This window comes from Macaca nemestrina, chromosome 6 (genome assembly GCF_043159975.1).
Source record: "Macaca nemestrina isolate mMacNem1 chromosome 6, mMacNem.hap1, whole genome shotgun sequence".
Taxonomy (NCBI): Eukaryota; Metazoa; Chordata; class Mammalia; order Primates; family Cercopithecidae; genus Macaca; species Macaca nemestrina.
In genome coordinates, this window is record NC_092130.1 from 109,750,697 (window position 1) to 109,771,207 (window position 20,511).

General features: G+C 37.7%; 1 protein-coding gene across 11 annotated transcripts in view; it reads left to right on the top strand.

The window, feature by feature from the left end:
* The window catches only part of LOC105499484 (centromere protein K), a 99,730-nt gene that overhangs the window by 45,947 nt on the left and 33,272 nt on the right, over nt 1-20,511 (top strand). For 9 of the 11 annotated variants that reach the window (XM_011772060.3, XM_011772058.2, XM_011772063.3 and 6 more), the window contains 2 exons: nt 1,218-1,271; nt 4,130-5,854. In XM_011772060.3, the coding sequence (XP_011770362.1) occupies nt 1,218-1,271; nt 4,130-4,288 (213 nt within the window). In that variant the 3' untranslated portion in view covers nt 4,289-5,854. The other 2 variants (XR_011624956.1, XM_071098869.1) reach the window with 2 other exon arrangements.

Here is a 20,511-nt window from a genome sequence, read left to right on the forward strand (position 1 = left end):
TGTGCCATACGAAAAATATTGAGGTGGGGTGTGGTGGCTCACACCTGTATTCCCAGCACTTTAGGAAACTAAGGTGGGAGGATTACTTGAAGCCAAAAATTTGAGACCAGTTTGGACAACGTAGCAAGACCCTGCCTCTACAAAACAAACAAATTTAAACGAAAACATTACTGTGTCATGTGCTTGTAGTTCCAGCTACTCGGAAGGCTGAGGTGGGAAGATAGCTTGAGCCCAGGAAGTCAAGGCTGCAGTGAGCTATGATGGCACCACTACACTCCAGCCTGGGTGACAGAGTGAGACCCCGTCTCCAAAAAAAAGAAAAAAATAATTGAAGAAACAAATGGTGATTAATGTGAAAAAGAGAAGACTTGGGCCTTATAATAGCAGTCTTCAAATATTTGAGGAACTCTTGGATAGAATTGGAGTGAGATTTGTTCTCTGTCATTCCAAGGAAGAAACAACTAATGAGTTAACATGACAAACTGTCAAGAGCTATAGAAAGATGATTAAGTCTCTCATAAGAGCAAGTTTCCTATACTGAAACTGCATAAATGTACTCTAGAATGTCATTTGGGGAGGTTTTATTGGGGGATTTAAATACTAAATTTTTTATATGATTATATATAATGTGTATATCTATTATATGTTTATGGATAGTTTTAATTGTATCTTCCAGTTACTATAAAAGTTTTCACTGTCTTAGAAGATATTTCCACTGCATTTTTATGAATCTGACTTAAATACAATAACATTTACTTTCAGAATTTTTTGTCAATTATGAATATTTGATTTTAGTTACTTTATACCATTACAACTAAAAAATACTAATTTTAAAGCTCTTGGCCAAGCATGGTGGCTCATGCCTGTAATCACAGCATTTTGGGAGGCCAATGTGGGCAGATCACCTGAGGTCAGGAGCTCCAGACCAGCCTGGCCAAGATGGTGAAACCTCGTATCTACTAAAAATACAAAAATTAGCCAGGCGTGGTGGTGGGAGCGCCTGTAATCCTACCTACTCGGGAGGCTGAGGCAAGAGAATCACGGGAACCCGGGAGGCGGAGGTTGCAGTGGACCGAGATTGGCCATTGCACTCCAGCCTGGGCGCCAAGAGTGAAACTCTCTCAAAAATAAAATAAAAGTCTTGTAAAAACAGTCCAATATTTCACCATTGGCAGAACTGAAGTGGTAATTGTTTGTTATTCACATTTCTCTTGAAGAAAAACATTCAAGAATCAACTGTACAGCTGATAACACTGCATGAAATGTTAGAGGTAAGTGTTTTGTGTACTTTGTCTTGTCTTGAAGCTGTCTCTTAATTAGTTATTTGTGAACAATTATACTCAGACTTGAAAAACAAGAAATAATTCTTAAAGTATTCATCATTCTTTATTAAATATATTTGTAATAATATATCTTTGGTATAAAATTAGTTTCTGTTCCCTGTATAGTACTGAGAGGAATATTGTTATTTTTAAAATAATGTTAATTTAAGGTCTATCTCTTAATCATATTCCCAAGATTTATTACAGGTAAAGTTTTTATCTAGGTATGAGCTGACAGGGTGAAAAAAAATTTTTAATGATGTCATCTAATATTTACATAGTAAAATTCTATGCTGTTACATTGGCTCTTTAATTGGTAGCTCTGTACTCTGTATAAAATACATAATGAACTTAAAGATTCCTTCCACAAAGTTGTAGGAATTGTACAATTTAAAAAAAAATAACATCAGTCTCTTTTCTTTTAATGTAAGTACTGACTTTTCCAACTTTCTCTGACTTGACATATACCTTGTTTTATAAATATCTTCGACCTTTTCAAAAATGTTTTTGAACCTCAACCATATTATCAATTATTTTAAATACTTTGGAAGATCTTGATATGACAATTCATGACAAATTGGGCAGAAAGGAAAATGAAATAGTGTATGAAGAACAGGGTATTTACCAATTAGTGTACCCCCTTTTAAAATCATTGTTAAATTTTGAAGAAAGAGTGATTTCAGAAAATGTGTTTCATTTAACTTAATGAACTAGGTGTTAAAGTCTCTTTTTGCCCAGCTGACAAGTTTTGGTTCCTCAGGATTTAATACAGAATATTATTGCTTTGAAAAGCAAAATACAAATATATATTAGATTTGTAATTAGAATATTTTAACATATATCTAGCTACTCTAGTTTATGCTGAAACTAAATTGTCTATAGTTTCTCATGGATGACTTAACTTTTTTTTTTTTTAATGAAAATTGTCAGTCATGGAAATACTGAAAGGTGTTACATGTATAATTTTTTAGTAGTGTACATAGTATGTACCATATGTGTTAGGCCATTCTTGTATTGCTGTGAAGAAATACCTGAGACTGTGTAATTTATAAAGAAAAGGAGTTTAATTGGCTCATGGTTTGCAGGCTGTACAAACATGACACTGGCATCTGCTCAGCTTCTAGGGAGGCGTAAGGGAGCTTTTACTCATAGCAGAAGGTGAAGCAGGAGCAGACAGTTTACATGGCCAGAGTGGGAGCAAGAGGGAGGGGGAAAGGTACCACACACACTTTTAAGGAACCAGATCTTGCAAGAACTCACTGTCATGAGGACAGCACCAAGGGGATATGCTAAAGCATTCACGAGAAATTCACCCTGATGATCCAATCACCTCCCACCAGGCCCCACCTCCAACACTGGGGATTACATTTCAATATGAGATTTGGCAGGGGATACACCTAAACTATATCAGCATATAAAACTTAGCATTAGAATCCTAAGTTTGTCTCCAAGGCTCATATTGTCAGTGATAAAGGAACTAATATTAAAACTGCAGTTAGGTTAAAAATAATATTATTAAAATTAGAAATGCAAAATAGGAAAGATTTGTACTAAAATAAGCCATTTGTACTAAAATAAGCCATTGCTCTAAAATACAATTAATATTTAGTTCTATATCATGGTACTCAAAAGAAATGAGGCCAAAGCTTTTTTCCTCCCATGGGATGTGGGCCATGAAATAATTAATGATAGTTGAAAATTTTATTTCAAGAAATAAGGTATTACAAAATTTTATTGAGATTAGAGCTTGATGGATTAATTTGATTTATTTCTATGGCACTTTGTAATTGTATAAATTATGCCTTTTCTTTTCCATGTTCCTTAAAATAATAGCATCTTTCAGTTAAAAATTTGGCCTGACAAATTTTTGAGATGCGGAGGTAATTTTGAGATATGGAGTCTAATCCAAGATCCACCACTGATTATGTGCCCTGAGGAATCCCTTAACTCTTCTGAGTTCTAGTTTTGTAATTTGTGAAGGCACTGGAAGATAGCTGAGGAGGCAAAATAATAATTGATCTACATTTAGCGTTTTTCACTGTATTTCATAACATTAGTATTCAAACAATTGTAAATACTTCTTTCTTCAGAAGACTTTTATAATAGCAGTGGATTTGGGAAAGACAGCTGATTCTCACTTCACATTAGCAAGCTTTCCCAAGCTTGTTTGATCACAGAACTCTGTTTTTCAGGAACTAAGAACATCTTCAGGGAGACTAATTCTATGGAATGCAGTTTGGAAAATGCTAGCCTATATAATTTAATACAAATAATAAAAATTCAATTTGTGGTTGTAATTCCACAATATCCTTAATGAAGATCAGGGATACTCAGGATGAAGCTGAAGGAAGCGATGATGATAAAATTGAATCTTGTAAATATTTATCGGAAGAATAGGTGTTTTGTGGAGGACAGGACCAGTGATTTTTCCCTCAAATATTAAGACACACTTGCTCACTTTCTTTTTAACTTTTTTTGTGTTTTTTGTGAAATATTAATTTTTTAAGATTTTTGTCTTTATCCTAAAGAAGATATTAATCCCAAGAGAAGTGGGAGAATTGTAAATTCTTTCTTACCAATTTTTAGGAAATGTTTTTCTAAATTAAAGATGCAAAACTTCACTTTAAAGTTTTTTTCATTAGCTAATACCCATAGTCCTTTCAAAAAGGAAATTCAAATTTGTAGATTAAAAGTATTAAACAGTTGTTGAAAAAGAAAAGAGGTCAATATTCTTTGACAAAACCTTTATTATAGCTGTATTGACTTTTTCCCAAGTAAAGTATATTTTGAATGATATTTTCTCCTAGATTCTTATAAATAGATTATTTGATGTTCCACATGATCCATATGTCAAAATTAGTGATTCCTTTTGGCCACCTTATGTTGAGCTGCTGCTGCGTAATGGAATTGCCTTGAGACATCCAGAAGATCCAACTCGAATAAGATTAGAAGCTTTCCATCAGTAAAAGGATGTTTTCTTTTTTCACACAGTAAAAAAATCTTATCATTCAAGGATATTGGAACCACAGGACTATTTGGATAAAAAACATTATTTGCAAATTAATGCACATAGTCCATCTTCCTTTTATCGCTAAATGGCATGTGCTGCCATCTATTATTCATTTTTAAATGATCCTTTCTTCAGTCAGTGCTTTGGTGTTTTAAACTATATGGAGAAGAATGCAGGTAGATAATATTCTAGGCATAAAACATTTAATATACCTTACCTCATGCAATATTCTTTGGAAAATTCTTTGTTGATTTATTATATTGCTAATATAATGTTTTCTTAAAATGTGTAACAATATCTTTCATGCATTTTGACTTCCAATTGGTGCTTCTTTATATTTAGAAATTATAATGGGAAGGTCATTTAATTTGCGGATGGTTTTAAAATTGAGGTAATATCTGATGTAGAAGCTGGCATAATTTAAAAGTATTTAGCAAATTGTTTCATATGTACTGCCTTATTTCTAGCTTTGTTTAAAATTGGAATATGAAAAACTGATGGATAAAGCTAGCATAAAATCGATATTTTAGTTTGTATTATTCATATACCATGTAACCTTATATATTAATCTACTCTTGATTCTGCTAATTATTACCAACAAAATTGTATTCATGACATTTTATTAATCCTCTATGAATTTTCTTTAAATAAAATTATTTCTAAAAATCTCTAGCAATTGGTGATGTGGGATATTTTTATAAGTAGCAAATACTTTTTAAAGCTGGATAAATTAAGATATAGAACTCATTTGGTATTGCATACAAGCTAAACTAGAGAATCCTAAATCCATTTAATATCATTAGTTTTCTAAGAGAAATTTGTTACTTTTTTACTTGAAAGTGCTTCCTACTGTATATTATCCAAGTTCCTTGCTTACCTTAATTGCTTCATATTTTCTAAAGTAAACAAATAATATTTGAAGTATACCAATCCCTCTGTAGAAAATACAAATACTATTATATTTTAGGGAATGTAACTCTTTTAGGGGAAGATGATACATAAAGTACCTCGTAGAATACTCGAGTTGGATATTGAAGGGGTGAGCAACTTTTTACTCTTTGAAGTAACTGGAGAGGGAAGAAATGGCAGTGTAGGTCTGAAAAGAATTCTTCAGAGCAGGTGGTACTGTTGTCCATGAATTACTAGCAAAACACTTTTGGTGTTTGCTAATGAAAACATTAAAAATATGTAAATCGAGCCAGACATGGTGGCTCACGCCTGTAATGCTAGCACTTTCGGAGGCCGAGGTGGGTGGATCACTTGAGGTCAGGAGTTCGAGACCAGCCAGGCCAACATGGTGAAACCCTGTCTTTACTAAAAATACCAAAAATTAGCTGGGTGTGGTGGTGGTGCACACCTGTAATTCCAGCTACTTGAAGGCTGAGGCAGGAGAATCGCTTGAACCTGGGAGGCAGAGGTTGCAGTGAGCCAAGATTGCGCCGCTGCACTCCAGCCTAGGTGACGAGCAAAACTCCGTCTCAAAAGAAAAAAAAAAAAAAGTAATCCTTATGCTTGCAGTGTCCACCAATAGACCGCATTTTTCTAAAAGTTTATACGAGGTATGTCAATAGCCTACGAACTGCTAAATGTAGTGGTATCAAATACTTTATTGCATGACATGCTGACTCAAAAATTAGTAAGTGAAAAGTTGCTAATGGCTTATTTTTAATATTCTTAATACTTTTCCTAGATTATTGTTTATCCTACAACTTTGTTTTGATGGAATCTTGCCTTTTTTTTTTTAGCTTGTAGAGATGTAAAATTTTTAATTTATTTTTTATTATACAAGAAATAAATGCAGATATTACAGATAAAAGTGAAATGTCCTTTGGTATTTCCTATCTAGGTCGTCCTCTCTGCCTTGGGGTAACCACTATTTGATACATGCTGTTATTTTTCATGTTACATAATTATTCTCTTCTATCATTTGACTGTGTCCAGAAGTTCATCCATTTTAATCTTATTTTGCAACAATCAGAGAGCCAGTTCACATGATGGTAGATTGTTACATATCTGTTTAATCCTGGTAAGAGAGCAGAGACAATGGAATTGTACAGGATGCTAGATTAAACTTAGAGAAGGCAGAAAAGTGGAAGACAAGAACAAAAGAAGAGCAATTAATAGAAAACATTAACAGATATAGTAATTTATATCAATCAGTTTAAATGTGAGTTGTCTAAATACACAAATACACAGATACTGTCACAGAAGATTAAAAAACAAGACTAAACAAGAAATCCACTTCAAATACAAAGATGGAGAAAGATACATCCCGTGTTAATGGACTGAATGTTCGTGTTCCCCCTGTTCCCCAAATTTGTATGTTGAAGCCCTAACCCCCAGTGTGATAGTATTTGCAGATAGGGATCTTGGAAGATAATTAAGGTTAGGTGGCACCATGACTAACATAAGGTTAGTGTCCTTATAAAAAGGGACACAGAGAGCTTGCTCTCTTTGCCATGTGAAGATACGACTAGAAGGTAGCTGTCTACAAATGAGAAAGCCTTCCCCAGAAATTGTGATGACACCCTGATCCCAGACTTCCAGTCTTCAGAAATTTGAGAAAAAGAAAATTTATGTTGTTTAAGTCACCTAGTGTATGGTATTTTGTTAGGGTAGCCTAGATAGACTAACATATCAAACTACACTCATGAAAAGAAAGCTGGAGTAGCTATATTAATTTCATACAAAGCTGACTTCAGAACAAGGAAAATGATCAAGCAACATATGGTGATAAAGGGGTAATTAACTTTTAATAAAAGACACCATAGAATGTATGTCTTTAACTACAAAGGAATTAAATTAGAAAATACCTGGAAAATCCCAAAATACTTGTAGATTAAGGAGCACACTTTTAAACACATAGGTCAAAGAAGTCTCAAGAGAAAATATATTTTGAAATAAATGAAAATACAAATTATCAAAATTTCTGAGATGCGACTGGGCGCGGTGGATCATGCCTGTAATCCCAGCACTTTGGGAGGCCGAGGTGGGTGGATCATGAGGTCAGGAGATTGAGACCATCCTGGCTAACACGATGAAACTTCATGTCTACTAAAAATACAAAAAATTAGCTGGGCATGGTGGCGGGCACCTGTAGTCCCAGCTACTTGGGAGGCAGAGGCAGGAGAATGGCATGAACCTGGGATGCGGAGCATCCAGTGAGCGGAGATGGCACCACTGCACTCCAGCTTGGGGAACAGAGTGAGACTTTGTCTCAAAAAAAAAAAAAAAAAAAAATTGTGAGATGCAGCAAAAGCAGTAGCTAGAGGGAAATTTATAGTATTGAATGCATATATTGGAAAACGTTAAAGATCTAAAATCAATTACTACTTTAGGAAATTAGAAAAAGAGCAAATTAAATGCAAAGTAAGCAGAAGAAATAGTAGAGTAGAAATCAATAAAATTGAAACAAAAACAACAGAGAAATTCAGTGAAACAAATGAAATTCAATGAAAAGTTAAAATTTATAAAACTTCCTGCCATAACAAAAGAAAAAACAAAAATTACTAAAATCTGAAATGAAAAGAGGTGCCATTATTATTACCCTTCTTCTGAACATTAGGACATTAGAAGGATAATAAAGGAATGTTATGAGCAATTCTGAGTGCCCAAATTTGATAACAGATGAAATGGACCAATTTTGTGAAAGACACAACCTACCAAAACTCACACAAGGAGAAATAACTGCCTTGCATAAACTTATAAAATAAATTGAATCAATTATGAGCTTCCAGAACAAAGCACTGGTCTCAGATGGCTTCACTCGTGAATTCTACCATTCAAGGAGAAAGTGATGCCAGTTTTATACAGTCTATTCTAGAAAATAGAAGCAGAGGAAATGTTTTAACACATTCTGTGAGGCCAAGTGTGGTGACTCATGCCTGTAATCCCAGCATTTTGGGAGGCTGAGGCGGGTGGATCACGATGCCAGGAGTTTGAGACCAGCCTGACCAATACGGTGAAACCCCATCTCTACTAAAAATACAAAAAAAAAAAAAAAAGCCAGGCATTGTGGCGCGTGCCTGTAATCCCAGCTACTCGAGAGACTTAGGCAAAAGAATCACTTGAACCTGGGAGGGGGAGGATGCAGTGAGCTGAGATTGCGCCACTGCACTTCAATTCAGCCTGCGTGACAAAGTAAAACTTCGTCTCAAAACAACAACAACAACAACAAAAGCATGTGAGGCCAGAATTACCCTGATAACAAAATTAGGTAAAGTTGTTACAAAAAAGGACTACAGACCAGTATCTCTCATGAACATAGCTGTAAAAATTCTCAACAGAATATTAGCAGATCTGCCGGGCATGGTGGCTCATGCCTGTAATCCCAGCACTTTGGGAGGCCAAGGTGGGTAGATCACCTGAGGTCAGGAGTTTGAGACCAGCCTGACCAACGTGGAGAAACCTTGTCTCTACTAAAAACACAAAATCTGCCGGGCATGGTGGAACATGCTGAGGCTGGAGGCTGAGGCAGGAGCATCGCTTGAACGTGGGAGGAGGATGTTGTATTGAGCCGAGATCACACCATTGCACTCCAGCCTGGGCAACAAGAGCGACAAACAAAGAATATTAGCAAATCTAACACAACAATATATAACAAAAAACTATACACCACAGTCAAGTGGCATTTATTTCAGGTATGCAAGGCTGATTCAACAAATCAGTTTATACAATCCATTACATTATCACACTAAAGGAGAAAAGTCATGATCATATCAACAGAGGCAGAAAAGCCATTTGACAAAAAAGCCAACACCTATCTGTGATAAAAACAAAGCTCTCAGCCAACTAGGAATATAAGAAAACCCTAACTTCATAAAGAATATCTACAAAAAACCTACAGCTAGCATACTTAATGGTGGGACATCAGATGCTTTCCCTTGAAGAACGGAAACAAGGCAAGTAGATTACATCATTCCTATTTAATGTTGCTCTGGAAGTTCTTGCTAATGCAATAAGACAAAATTCCTATGTCTCAACGAAAAATAATTTGGAACTAAAACCTGAATATAGCAAGTTTACAGAGAATGTATGGTTCATACACATTCAGTTACTTTCTTGTATATACCAGGGATGAACATTTGGAATTAGAAATTTAAAACATTTACATTAGCACCAAAAGAGAGTAGAGAGAGAAGAAAGGAAGGAAGGAAACGAAATTAACTTTGTACAAGATCTATATGGAAAACTACAAAAGTCTCATGAAACAAATTGAAGATAGAAATAGAAGAATATTCCATGTTCATGTGTAGGAAGACTAAATATTGTTAAGGTGTTATGCCTTCCTGACTTTACAGATTCAATGAAATCTCAATAAAAATCCTAGCAAGGTACTTGTGGATGTTGACAAAATTTTAAAGTTAATGAGGGAAAGACCCAGAGTAGCTGCCAAGATACTTAAAAAGAACAAAGTTGGAGGACTGACACTGACTTTGGCGATGACTTTTAGCTACAACACCAAAAGCATGATTCATGAAAGAAAAAAATTAGTTGGACTTTATTAAAATTAAAAACTGCTCTGTGAAGGACACTGTTAAAATGAAAAGATATGCCACAACCTGGGATAAAAATTTTGCAAAATATATATGATAAAGGATTTGTATCCAAAATATACAATGAACTCTTTAAAAATCAACAATAAGGAAAACCAATTAAAAAGTAGGTAAAAGACCATTTGGCGAGGGGTGCCCAAGATGGCTGAATAGGAACAGGTCCAGCCTCCAGCTCCCAGCATAAGTGACACAGAAGACGAGTGATTTCTGCATTTTCAACTGAGGTATTGGATTCATCTCACTATGGCGTGTCAGACAGTCCATGCTGGTCTGTGGGTGCAGCCCAGCCAGTGAGAGCTGAAGCAGGATGAGGCATTGCCTTACCTGGGAAGTGCAAGGGGGAAGGGAATTCCTTTTCCTAGCCAGGGAAACTGAGACACTCAACACCTGGAAAATCAGGTAACTCCCACCTTAATACTGTGCTTTACCAAGGGTCTTAGCAAACAGCACACCAGGAGATTAGATCCCACACCTGGCCCAGAGGGTCCCACACCCACAGAGCCTCCCTCATTGCCAGCACAGCAGTCTGAGATCTAACTGCAAGGTGGCAGCAAGGCTGGGGGAGGGGCGCCCGCCATTGCTAAGGCTTAAGTAGATAAACAAAGCTGCCGGAAAGCTCGAATTGGTTGGAGCCTACCCCAGCTCAAGGAGGCCTGCCTGCCTGCCTCTGTAGACTCCACCTCTGGGGACAGGGCATAGCTAAACAAAAAGCAGCAGAAACCTCTGCAGATGTAAAAGTCTCTGTCTGACAACTTTGAAGAGAGCAGTGGTTCTCCCAGCACGGAGGTTGAGATCTGAGAACGGACAGACTACCTGCTCAGGTGGGTGCCTGACCCCTGAGTAGCCTAACTGGGAGACACCACCCACTAGGTGCTGATCGACACCTCACACCTCACACAGCTGAGTACACCCCTGAGATGAAGCTTCCAGAGCAAGGATCAGACAGCAACACTCGCTCTTCAGCAATATTCTATCTTCTGCAGCCTCCGCTGCTGATACCCAGGCAAACAGGGTCTGGAGTGGACCTCAAGCAAACTCCAACAGACCTGCAGCTGAGGGTCCTGACTGTTAGAAGGAAAACTAACAAACAGAAAGGACACCCACACCAAAACCCCGTCAATACGTCACCATTATCAAAGACCAAAGGCAGATAAAACCACAAAGATGGGGAAAAAGCAGTGCAGAAAAGCTGGAAATTCAAAAATCAGAGCGCATCTCCCCCTCCAAAGGAATGCTGCTCATTGCCAGCCATGGAACAAACCTGGACAGAGAATGACTTTGAGGAGAGAAGAAGGCTTCAGTCGATCAAACTTCTCAGAGCTAAAGGAGGAACTATGTAACCAGCGCAAAGAAACTAAACTCCTTGAAAAAAGAATGAATGAATGGATAACTAGAATAATCAATGCAGGGAAGACCTTAAAAGAACTGATAGAGATGAAAACCATGACACGAGAACTACATGACAAATACACAAACTTCGGTAACCGACTCAATCAATTGAAAGAAAGAGTATCAGCGATGGAAGATCAAATGAATGAAATGAAGCGAGAAGAGAAGTGTAGAGAAAAAAGAGTAAAAAGAAATGAACAAAGCCTCCAAGAAATATGGGAAAATGTGAAAAGACCGAATCTACATCTGATTGGTGTGTGTAAAAGTGACGAGGAAAATGGAACCAAGTTGGAAAACACTCTGCAGGATATCATCCAGGAGAACTTCCCCAACCTAGTAAGGCAGGCCAACATTCAAATTCAGGAAATACAGAGAACGCCACAAAAATACTCCTCGAGAAGAGCAGCTCCAAGACACATAATTGTCAGATTCACCAAAGTTGAAATGAGGGAAAAAATGTTAAGGGCAGCCAGAGAGAAAGGTCGGGTTACCCACAAAGGGAAGCCCATCAAACTAACAGCAGATCTCTCAGCAGAAACTCTCCAAGCCAGAAGAGAGTGGGGGCAAATATTCAACATTCTTAAAAGAATTTTAAACCCAGAATTTCATATCCAGCCAAACTAAGCTTCTTTAGTGAAGGAGAAATAAAATCCTTTACAGACAAACAAATGCTTAGAGATTTTGTCACCATCAGGCCTGCCCTACAAGAGATCCTGAAGGAAGCACTAAATATGGAAAGGAACAACATGTACCAGTCATTGCAAAAACATGCCAAAATGTAAAGACCATCAATGCTAGGAAGAAACTGCATCAACTAATGAGCAAAATAACCAGCTAACATCATAATGACAGGATCAAGTTCACACATAACAATATTAACCTTAAATGTAAAGGGACTCAATGGTCCAATTAAAAGACACAGACTGGCAAATTGGATAAAGAGTCAAGACCCATCAGTTTGCTGTATTCAGGAGACCCATCCTACATGCAGAGACACACATAGACTCAAAATAAAGGGATGGAGGAAGATCTACCAAGCAAATGGAAAACAAACAAAAGTAGGGGTTGCAATCCTAGTCTCTGATAAAACAGACTTTAAACCAGCAAAGATCAAAAGAGACAAAGAAGGCCATTACATAATGGTAAAAGGATCAATTCATCAGAAAGAGCTGACTATCCTAAATATATGCACCCAATACAGGAGCACCCAGATTCATAAAGCAAGTCCTTAGAGTCTTACAAAGAGACTTAGACTCCCATACAATAATAATGGGAGACTTTAACATCCCACTGTCAACATAGACAGATCAACGAGACAGAAAGTTAACAAGGATATCCAGGAATTGAACTCAACTCCACCAAGAGGACCTAATAGACATCTACAGAACTCTCCACCCCAAATCAACAGAATATACATTCTTCTCAGCACCACGTCGCACTTATTCTAAAATTGACCACATAGTTGGAAGTAAAGCACTCCTTAGCAAATGTGAAAGAAAATAAATTAAAACAAACTGTCTCTCAGACCACAGTGCAATCAAACTAGAACTCAGGACTAAGAAACTCAATCAAAACCACTCAACTACATGGAAACTGAACAACCTGCTCCTGAATAACTACTGGGTACATAACGAAATGAAGGCAGAAATAAAGATGTTCTTTGAAACCAATGAGAACAAAGACACAACATACCAGAATCTCTGGGACACATTTAAAGCAGTGTGTAGAGGGAAATTTATAGCACTGAATGCCCACAAGAGAAAGCAGGAAAGATCTAAAATTGACACCCTAACATCACAATTAAAAGAACTAGAGAAGCAAGAGCAAACACATTCAAAAGCTAGCAGAAGGCAAGAAATAACTAAGATCAGAGCAAAACTGAAGGAGATTGAGACACAAAAAACCCTCCAAAAAATCAATGAATCCAGGAGCTGGTTTTTGGAAAAGTTCAACGAAATTGATAGACCACTAGCAAGACTAATATTAAAGAAGAAAAGAGAGAAGAATCAAATAGAGGCAATAAAAAATGATAAAGGGGATATCACCACCGACCCCACAGAAATACAAACTACCGTCAGAGAATACTATAAACACCTCTACGCAAATAAACTAGAAAACCTAGAAGAAATGGATAATTTCCTGAATGCTTACATTCTCCCAAGACTAAACCAGGAAGAAATTGAATCTCTCAGTAGACCAATAACAGGCTCTGAAATTGAGGCAATAGTTAATAGCCTACCAACCAGAAAAAGTCCAGGACCAGACCGATTCACAGTCAAATTCTACCAGAGGGAAAAGGAGGAGCTGGTACCATTCCTTCTGAAACTATTCCAATCAATAGAAAAAGAGGGAATCCTCCCTAACTATTTTATGAGGCCAACATCATCCTGATACCAAAGCCTGGCAGAGACACAACAAAAAAAGAGAATTTTAGACCAATATCCCTGATGAACATCGATGCAAAAATCCTCAATAAAATACTGGCAAACCAAATCCAGCAGCACATCAAAAAGCCTATCCACTATGATCAAGTGGGCTTCATCCCTGGGATGCAAGGCTGGTTCAACATACGCAAATCAATAAACGTAATCCAGCATATAAACAGAACCAAAGACAAAAACCAGATGATTATCTCAACAGATGCAGAAAAGGCCTTTGACAAAATTCAGCAGCGCTTCATGCTAAAAACTCTCAATAAATTCGGTATTGATGGAATGTATCTCAAAATAATAAGAGCTATTTATGACAAACCCACAGCCAATATCATAGTGAATGGGCAAAAACTGGAAGCATTCCCTTTGAAAACTGGCACAAGACAGGGATGCCCTCTCTCACCACTCCTATTCAACATAGTGTTGGACGTTCTGGCTAGGGCAATCAGGCAAGAGAAAGAAATCAAGGGTATTCAGTTAGGAAAAGAAGAAGTCAAATTGTCCCTGTTTGCAGATGACATGATTGTATATTTAGAAAACCCCATTGTCTCAGCCCAAAATCTCCTTAAGCTGATAATCAACTTCAGCAAAGTCTCAGGATGCAAAATCAATGTGCAAAAATCACAAGCATTCTTAAACACCAGTAACAGACAGAGATCCAAATCATGAATGAACTCCCATTCACAATAGCTTCAAAGAGAATAAAATACCTAGGAATCCAACTGACAAGTGATGTAAAGAACCTCTTCAAGGAGAACTACAAACCACTGCTCAGTGAAATAAAAGAGGACACAAACAAATGGAAGAACATACCATGCTCATGGATAGGAAGAAGAAATATTGTGAAATGGCCATACTGCCCAAGGTAATTTATAGATTCAGTGCCATCCCCATTAAGCTATCAATGAGTTTCTTCACAGAATTGGAAAAAACTGCTTTAAAGTTCATATGGAACCAAAAAAGACCCCACATTGCCAAGAGAATCCTAAGCCAAAAGAACAAAGCTGGAGGCATCACACTACCTGACTTCAAACTATACCGCAAGGCTACAGTAACCAAAACAGCATGGTACTGGTACCAAAACAGAGATATAGACCAATGGAACAGAACAGAGCCCTCAGAAATAATACCACACATCTACAGCCATCTGATCTTTGACAAACGTGACAAAAACAAGAAACGGGGAAAGCATTCCCTATTTAATAAATGGTGCTGGGAAAATTGGCTAGCCATAAGTAGAAAGCTGAAACTGGATCCTTTCCTTACTCCTTATACAAAAGTTTATTCACGATGAATTACAGACTTAAATGTTAGACCTAAAACCATAAAAACCCTAGAAGAAAACCTAGGTAATACCATTCAGGACATAGGCATGGGCAAGGGCTTAATGTCTAAAACACCAAAAGCAACGGCAACAAAAGCCAAAATTGACAAATGCAATCTAATTAAACTAAAGAGCTTCTGCACAGTAAAAGAAACTACCATCAGAGTGAACATGCAACCTACAGAATGGGAGAAAATTTTTGCAATCTACTCATCTGACAAAGGGCTATTAGAAGCTACAAAGAACTCAAACAAATTTAAAAGAAAAAAACAACCCCATCAAAAAGTGGGCAAAGGATATGAACAGACACTTCTCAAAAGAAGACATTCATACAGCCAACAGACCCATGAAAAAATGCTTATCATCACTGGCCATCAGAAAAATGCAAATTAAAACCACGATGAGATACCATCTCACACCAGTTAGAATGGCAATCATTAAAAAATCAGGAAACAACAGGTGCTGGAGAGGATGTGGAGAAATAGGAACACTTTTACAGTGTTGGTGGGAGTGTAAACTTGTTCAGCCATTGTGGAAAACAGTGTGGTGATTCCTCAAGGATCTAGAACTAGAAATACCATTTGACCTAGCCATCCCATTACTAGGGATATACCCAAAGGATTATAAATCATGCTGCTATAAAGACACATGCACACGTATGTTTACTGCAGCACTATTGACAATAGCAAAGACTTGGAATCAACCCAAATGTCCATCAGTGACAGACTGGATTAAGAAAATGTGGCACACATACACCGTGGAATACTATGCAGCCATAAAAAAGGATGAGTTTGTGTCCTTTGTAGGGACATGGATGCAGCTGGAAACCATCATTCTCAGCAAACTATCACCAGAGCAGGAAACCAAACACCACTCTTCTCACTCATAGGTGGGAATTGAACAATGAGATCACTTGGACACAGTAAGGGGATCATCACACACCGGGTCCTATTGTGGGGAAGGGGGGGGTAGGGATAGCATTAGGAGATATACCTAATGTAAATGACGAGTTAATGGGTGCAGCACACCAACATGGCACATGTATACACATGTCACAAACCTGCACATTGTGCACATGTACCCTAGAGCTTAAAGTATTATAATAATAATAAAAAAGTTAGGTACAAGATCTGAGCAGGCATCTCACAAAAGAAGATATATAGATAGCAAATAAGCATGAAAAAGTTCATTATCATTTGTCATTAGATTATTTCAAGTTTAAATGAAGAGATATCACTATGTGTCTACCACAATGGCTGAAATTAAAATATAATACCAAAAGCTGATGAGGACGTGGAGCAACAGGAACATATAGCCGCTTTGTGTTACAGTTTGACAGCTTTTTGCAAAGCTAAATATAGCCCTACTACAGGCATACCTTGAGGATACTGTGGGTTTGGTTCCAGACAACTGCAATAAAACAAATATCCCAAGTGAGTCACAGAAATTTTTTGATTTCCCGGTACATGTAAAAGTTTTGTTTACACTATAGTCTAGTAACTATATAGCATTAATTCTAAAAATGTACATACCTTATTTAAAACAAACCTTATTACTAAAAAATGCTGAGATGCCTAATCTGAGCCGTCAGCAATTTGTAATTTTTTGCTGGTGGAAGGTCTTGTCAGTGTTAATGACTGCTGACTGATCGGGGTAGTGATTGTTCGAGGTTCTTGCGGCTGTGGCCATTTCTTAAAATAAGACAGTGAAGTTTGCCACATCAATTGACTCTTACTTTCACCAGTCGATTTCTCAGTAGCATGGTAAGATGCTGTTTGATAGCTTTCTACCCACAGTAGAACTTCTTTCAAAATAGGAGTTACTGCTCTCAAACCCTGCCACTGCTATGTCAAAAATGCTTATGTAATATTCTCAATCTTTTCATTTCAACCATGTTCACTGCATCTTCACTGGAAGAAGATTCCATCTCAAGAAACCATTTTTTTCTCATCCATGGGAAGTAACTCCTCATCTGTTCAAGTTGTATCATGAGATTGTATCGATTCAGTCACATCTTCAGGCTTCACCCCTAGTTCTCTTGATATTTCTACCACCTGTGTGGTTACTTGAACCCCCCTCAGAGTCATCCAAGAGGTTTAGAACCAAATCCTTGCACACTCCTGTTAATGTTGATATTTTGACCTCCTCCCATGAATCACACATGTTCTTAATGGCATCTAGAGTGGTGAATAATTTCCAGAAGGTTTTCAATGTACTTGAAATCCCAAATCCGTCAGAGCAGCCATCTCTGATCTTTTTGTCACCAGGGACCAGTTTTGTGGAAGATAATTTTTCCATCGACCCACGCCATGGCTAGGGGGATGGTTTTGGGATGAAACTGTCCTACCTCAGATCATCAGGCATTAGCTTCTCATAAGGAGCATGAAACCTAGATCCCTCCCATGTGCAGTTCACAAAAATGTTTGTGCTCCTGTGAGAATCTAATGCTGCTGATCTGACAGGAGGCAGAGCTCGGGCCGTAATGCTCACTGGCCTGCTGTTCACCTCCTGTGGTGTGACCCACTTCCTAACAGGCCATGGACTGGTACCAGAGCACAGGCAGAGCAGATTTTAGTATGATAAGGACCCTAGGATTGCTGGAATGGTAAATGAGCACTGGTTTTAACTTAAGGTCACCAGCTGCATTAGCCCTTAACAAGACAGTCTTTCTGTCCTTCGAAGCTTTGAAGCCAGGCATTGACTTCTCTAGCTATGAAAGTCCCTAAATGGCCTTTCTTCCAATAGAAGGCTGTTTTGTCTACATTGAAAATTTGCTGTTTAGCATTGTCACCTTTATCAATATCTTAGCTAGATCTGGATAACTTGTTGCAGCTTCTGCCTCAGCACTTATTGCTTCCCCTTGCACTTTTATGTTATGGAGATAACTTCTTTCCTTAAACCTCATGAACCAACCTCTGCTAGCTTCACACTTTTCTTTTGCAGCTTCCTCACCTCTGTCAGCGTTCATAGAATGAAAAGAGTTAAAGCCTTGGGGATTAGCCTTTGGCTTAGAGGAATGTTGTGGTTGTGTCTTAGTCCATTTTCCGTTCTTATAACAGAATAACTAAAACTCTGTAATTTATAAAGAAGACGAATATCTTTCTACAGTTATTGAGCCAGGTATTCCAAGATTGAGAAGCTGCATCTTGTGAGGGCCCTCTTGCTGCTGGTGACTCTGAAGAATTCCAAAGTGTCACAGGCCATCACATGGTGAAGGGTCTGAGAGGAAGATCTCTCTTCCTCTTATAAATTCACCAGTCCCATTCCAATGATAACCCAATACTCCATTAATTAATGAATGGAGTAAGCCATTTTTCTTTCCTTTTTTTTTTTTTTTTTTTTTAAGATGGTGTTTCACTCTTGTTGTCCAAGCTGGAGTGCAGTGGCACAATCTTGGCTCACTGCAACCTCCACCTCCTGGGTTCAAGCGATTCTCCCACCTCAGCCTCCCGAGTAGTTGGGATTACAGTTGTGCGCCACCATGCCCACCTAATTGTTTGTATTTTTAGTAGACACGGGGTTTCACCATGTTAGCCCAGCTGGTCTTTAACTCCTGACCTCATGTGATCTCCCCATCTCGGCCTCCCAAAGTGCTAGGATTACAGGCGTGAGCCACCGCGCCCAGACGCCATTTTTCATTCATTAGAGCACAGTCCTCGTGACCCAATCATCTCTTAAAACCCTTGCCTCTCAATACTGCCATGTTTTGTGGATTGAGTTTCAACATGGATTTTGGAGGACACTCATTCAAACCATAGCAGGCTGGTTTGATCTTCTTACCAGAAAACTAAAACTTTCTCCATTGATCAGCAATAAGGCTGTTTCCCTTTCTTACCATTTATATGTTTGCTAGAGCAGCATTTTTAATTTTTTTCAAGATTTTTCTTTGTATTCATTATTTGGGTAACTATTGGTGCCAGACTCCCAACTTTTGTCCTATTTTGACTTTTGACATGACTTTTTTCACGAAATTTAATTCTTTCTCAGCTTTTGATTTAAAGTGAGAAATATGTGATTCTTCTTTCATCTGAACACTTAGAGGTCATCGTAGGGTTAGTAGTTGGCCTATTTCAATATTGTTGTGTCTCAGGGACTAGGGAGGCTTAAGAAGAGGGAGACAAGGGAATAGCTGGTTGGTGGAGCAGTCAGAATACACAAAACATGTATTACTTAAGTTTGCTGTTTTATATGGATGTAGTTCTTGATTCCTCTAAACAATTAGACTGATCGCTGATTACACATCAACATAACAGACATAATAATGAAAAGTTTTGAAATGTGAAAATTATCAAAATGTGATTTAGGGACACAAAGTGAGCATGAGCTGTTGGAGAAATTGTAGTGGCAGACTTGCTCAACACAAGGTTACCAAAAACCTTCCATTTGTACAACAGACAATATCTATAAAACACGATAAAGGGAAACTCATTAAAATAAAGCATGCTTTTATATGATCTAGCATTACACTCCTAGGTATTGGCCCAAATGTGTTGAAAATATGTCTATACAAAATCCTGCATATGAATGCTTATAGCAGCATTATGTATAATTGCCCAAAATTGGAAGCAACACAGATATTCTTCAGTAAATAAATGGATAAACAAAATGAGGTACATTCGTACAATGGAATAATATTTTGCAAAAATATTTGGAGCGATGAAGCTATGAAAAGACATGGAAGAACCGTAATGCCAGTTACTCAGTTGGAGAAGCCAGTCTGAAAATGCTATATGCTATATGATTCTAACTATATGAATTCTGGAAAAGGCAAAACTACGGAGGTGGTAAAAATATCAGTGGTTGCCAGAGGTTGAGACTGAGAAGGGAGAATGGAAGCAATGCATAGGTTGCCCAATGAGGACTGACTTTCTTAACATAGAGGTGAGACCAAGCATATTGTTTATAACTGAGAATCTGCCCAACTCACAAAGCAAAACCCAAATGCACTATACAGGAGATACACCAATACAAGATGATTCAGAAACGGTAAACATAAAGGGATGGGAAAAAGTGTATTAAATGGAATTCTTTTGCCCATGTTTAGAGTGGGTGGTCTTATTAAGTTTTAAGAGTTTTTGTATGTTCTGAATACAAGTCCTTTCTTAAACGTATGTTTACAAATAGTTTCAGTCTATGGCTTGTCTGTTTTTATTTTCTTAATGGCATCTTAAAGCACAAAAATTTGAAATTTTAATGGCATTCTATTTATTAACGATTTCTTTCATGGATTGTGTTTTTGATGCCATATCTAAAAACTCTTTGCCAAACCAAAGCACAAAAAATTTTCTTCTAGAAGTTTCACAGTTTTAACTTTTTGTTGTTGTTGTTGTTGTTTTGAGATGGAGCCTCGCTCTGTCACACCCAGGCTGGAGTGCAGTGGTGTGATCTCCGCTCACTGCAACCTCTGCCTGTTGGGTTCAAGCGATTCTCCCACCTCAGTCTCCCAAGTAGCTGGGATTATAGGCGCCTGCCACCATGC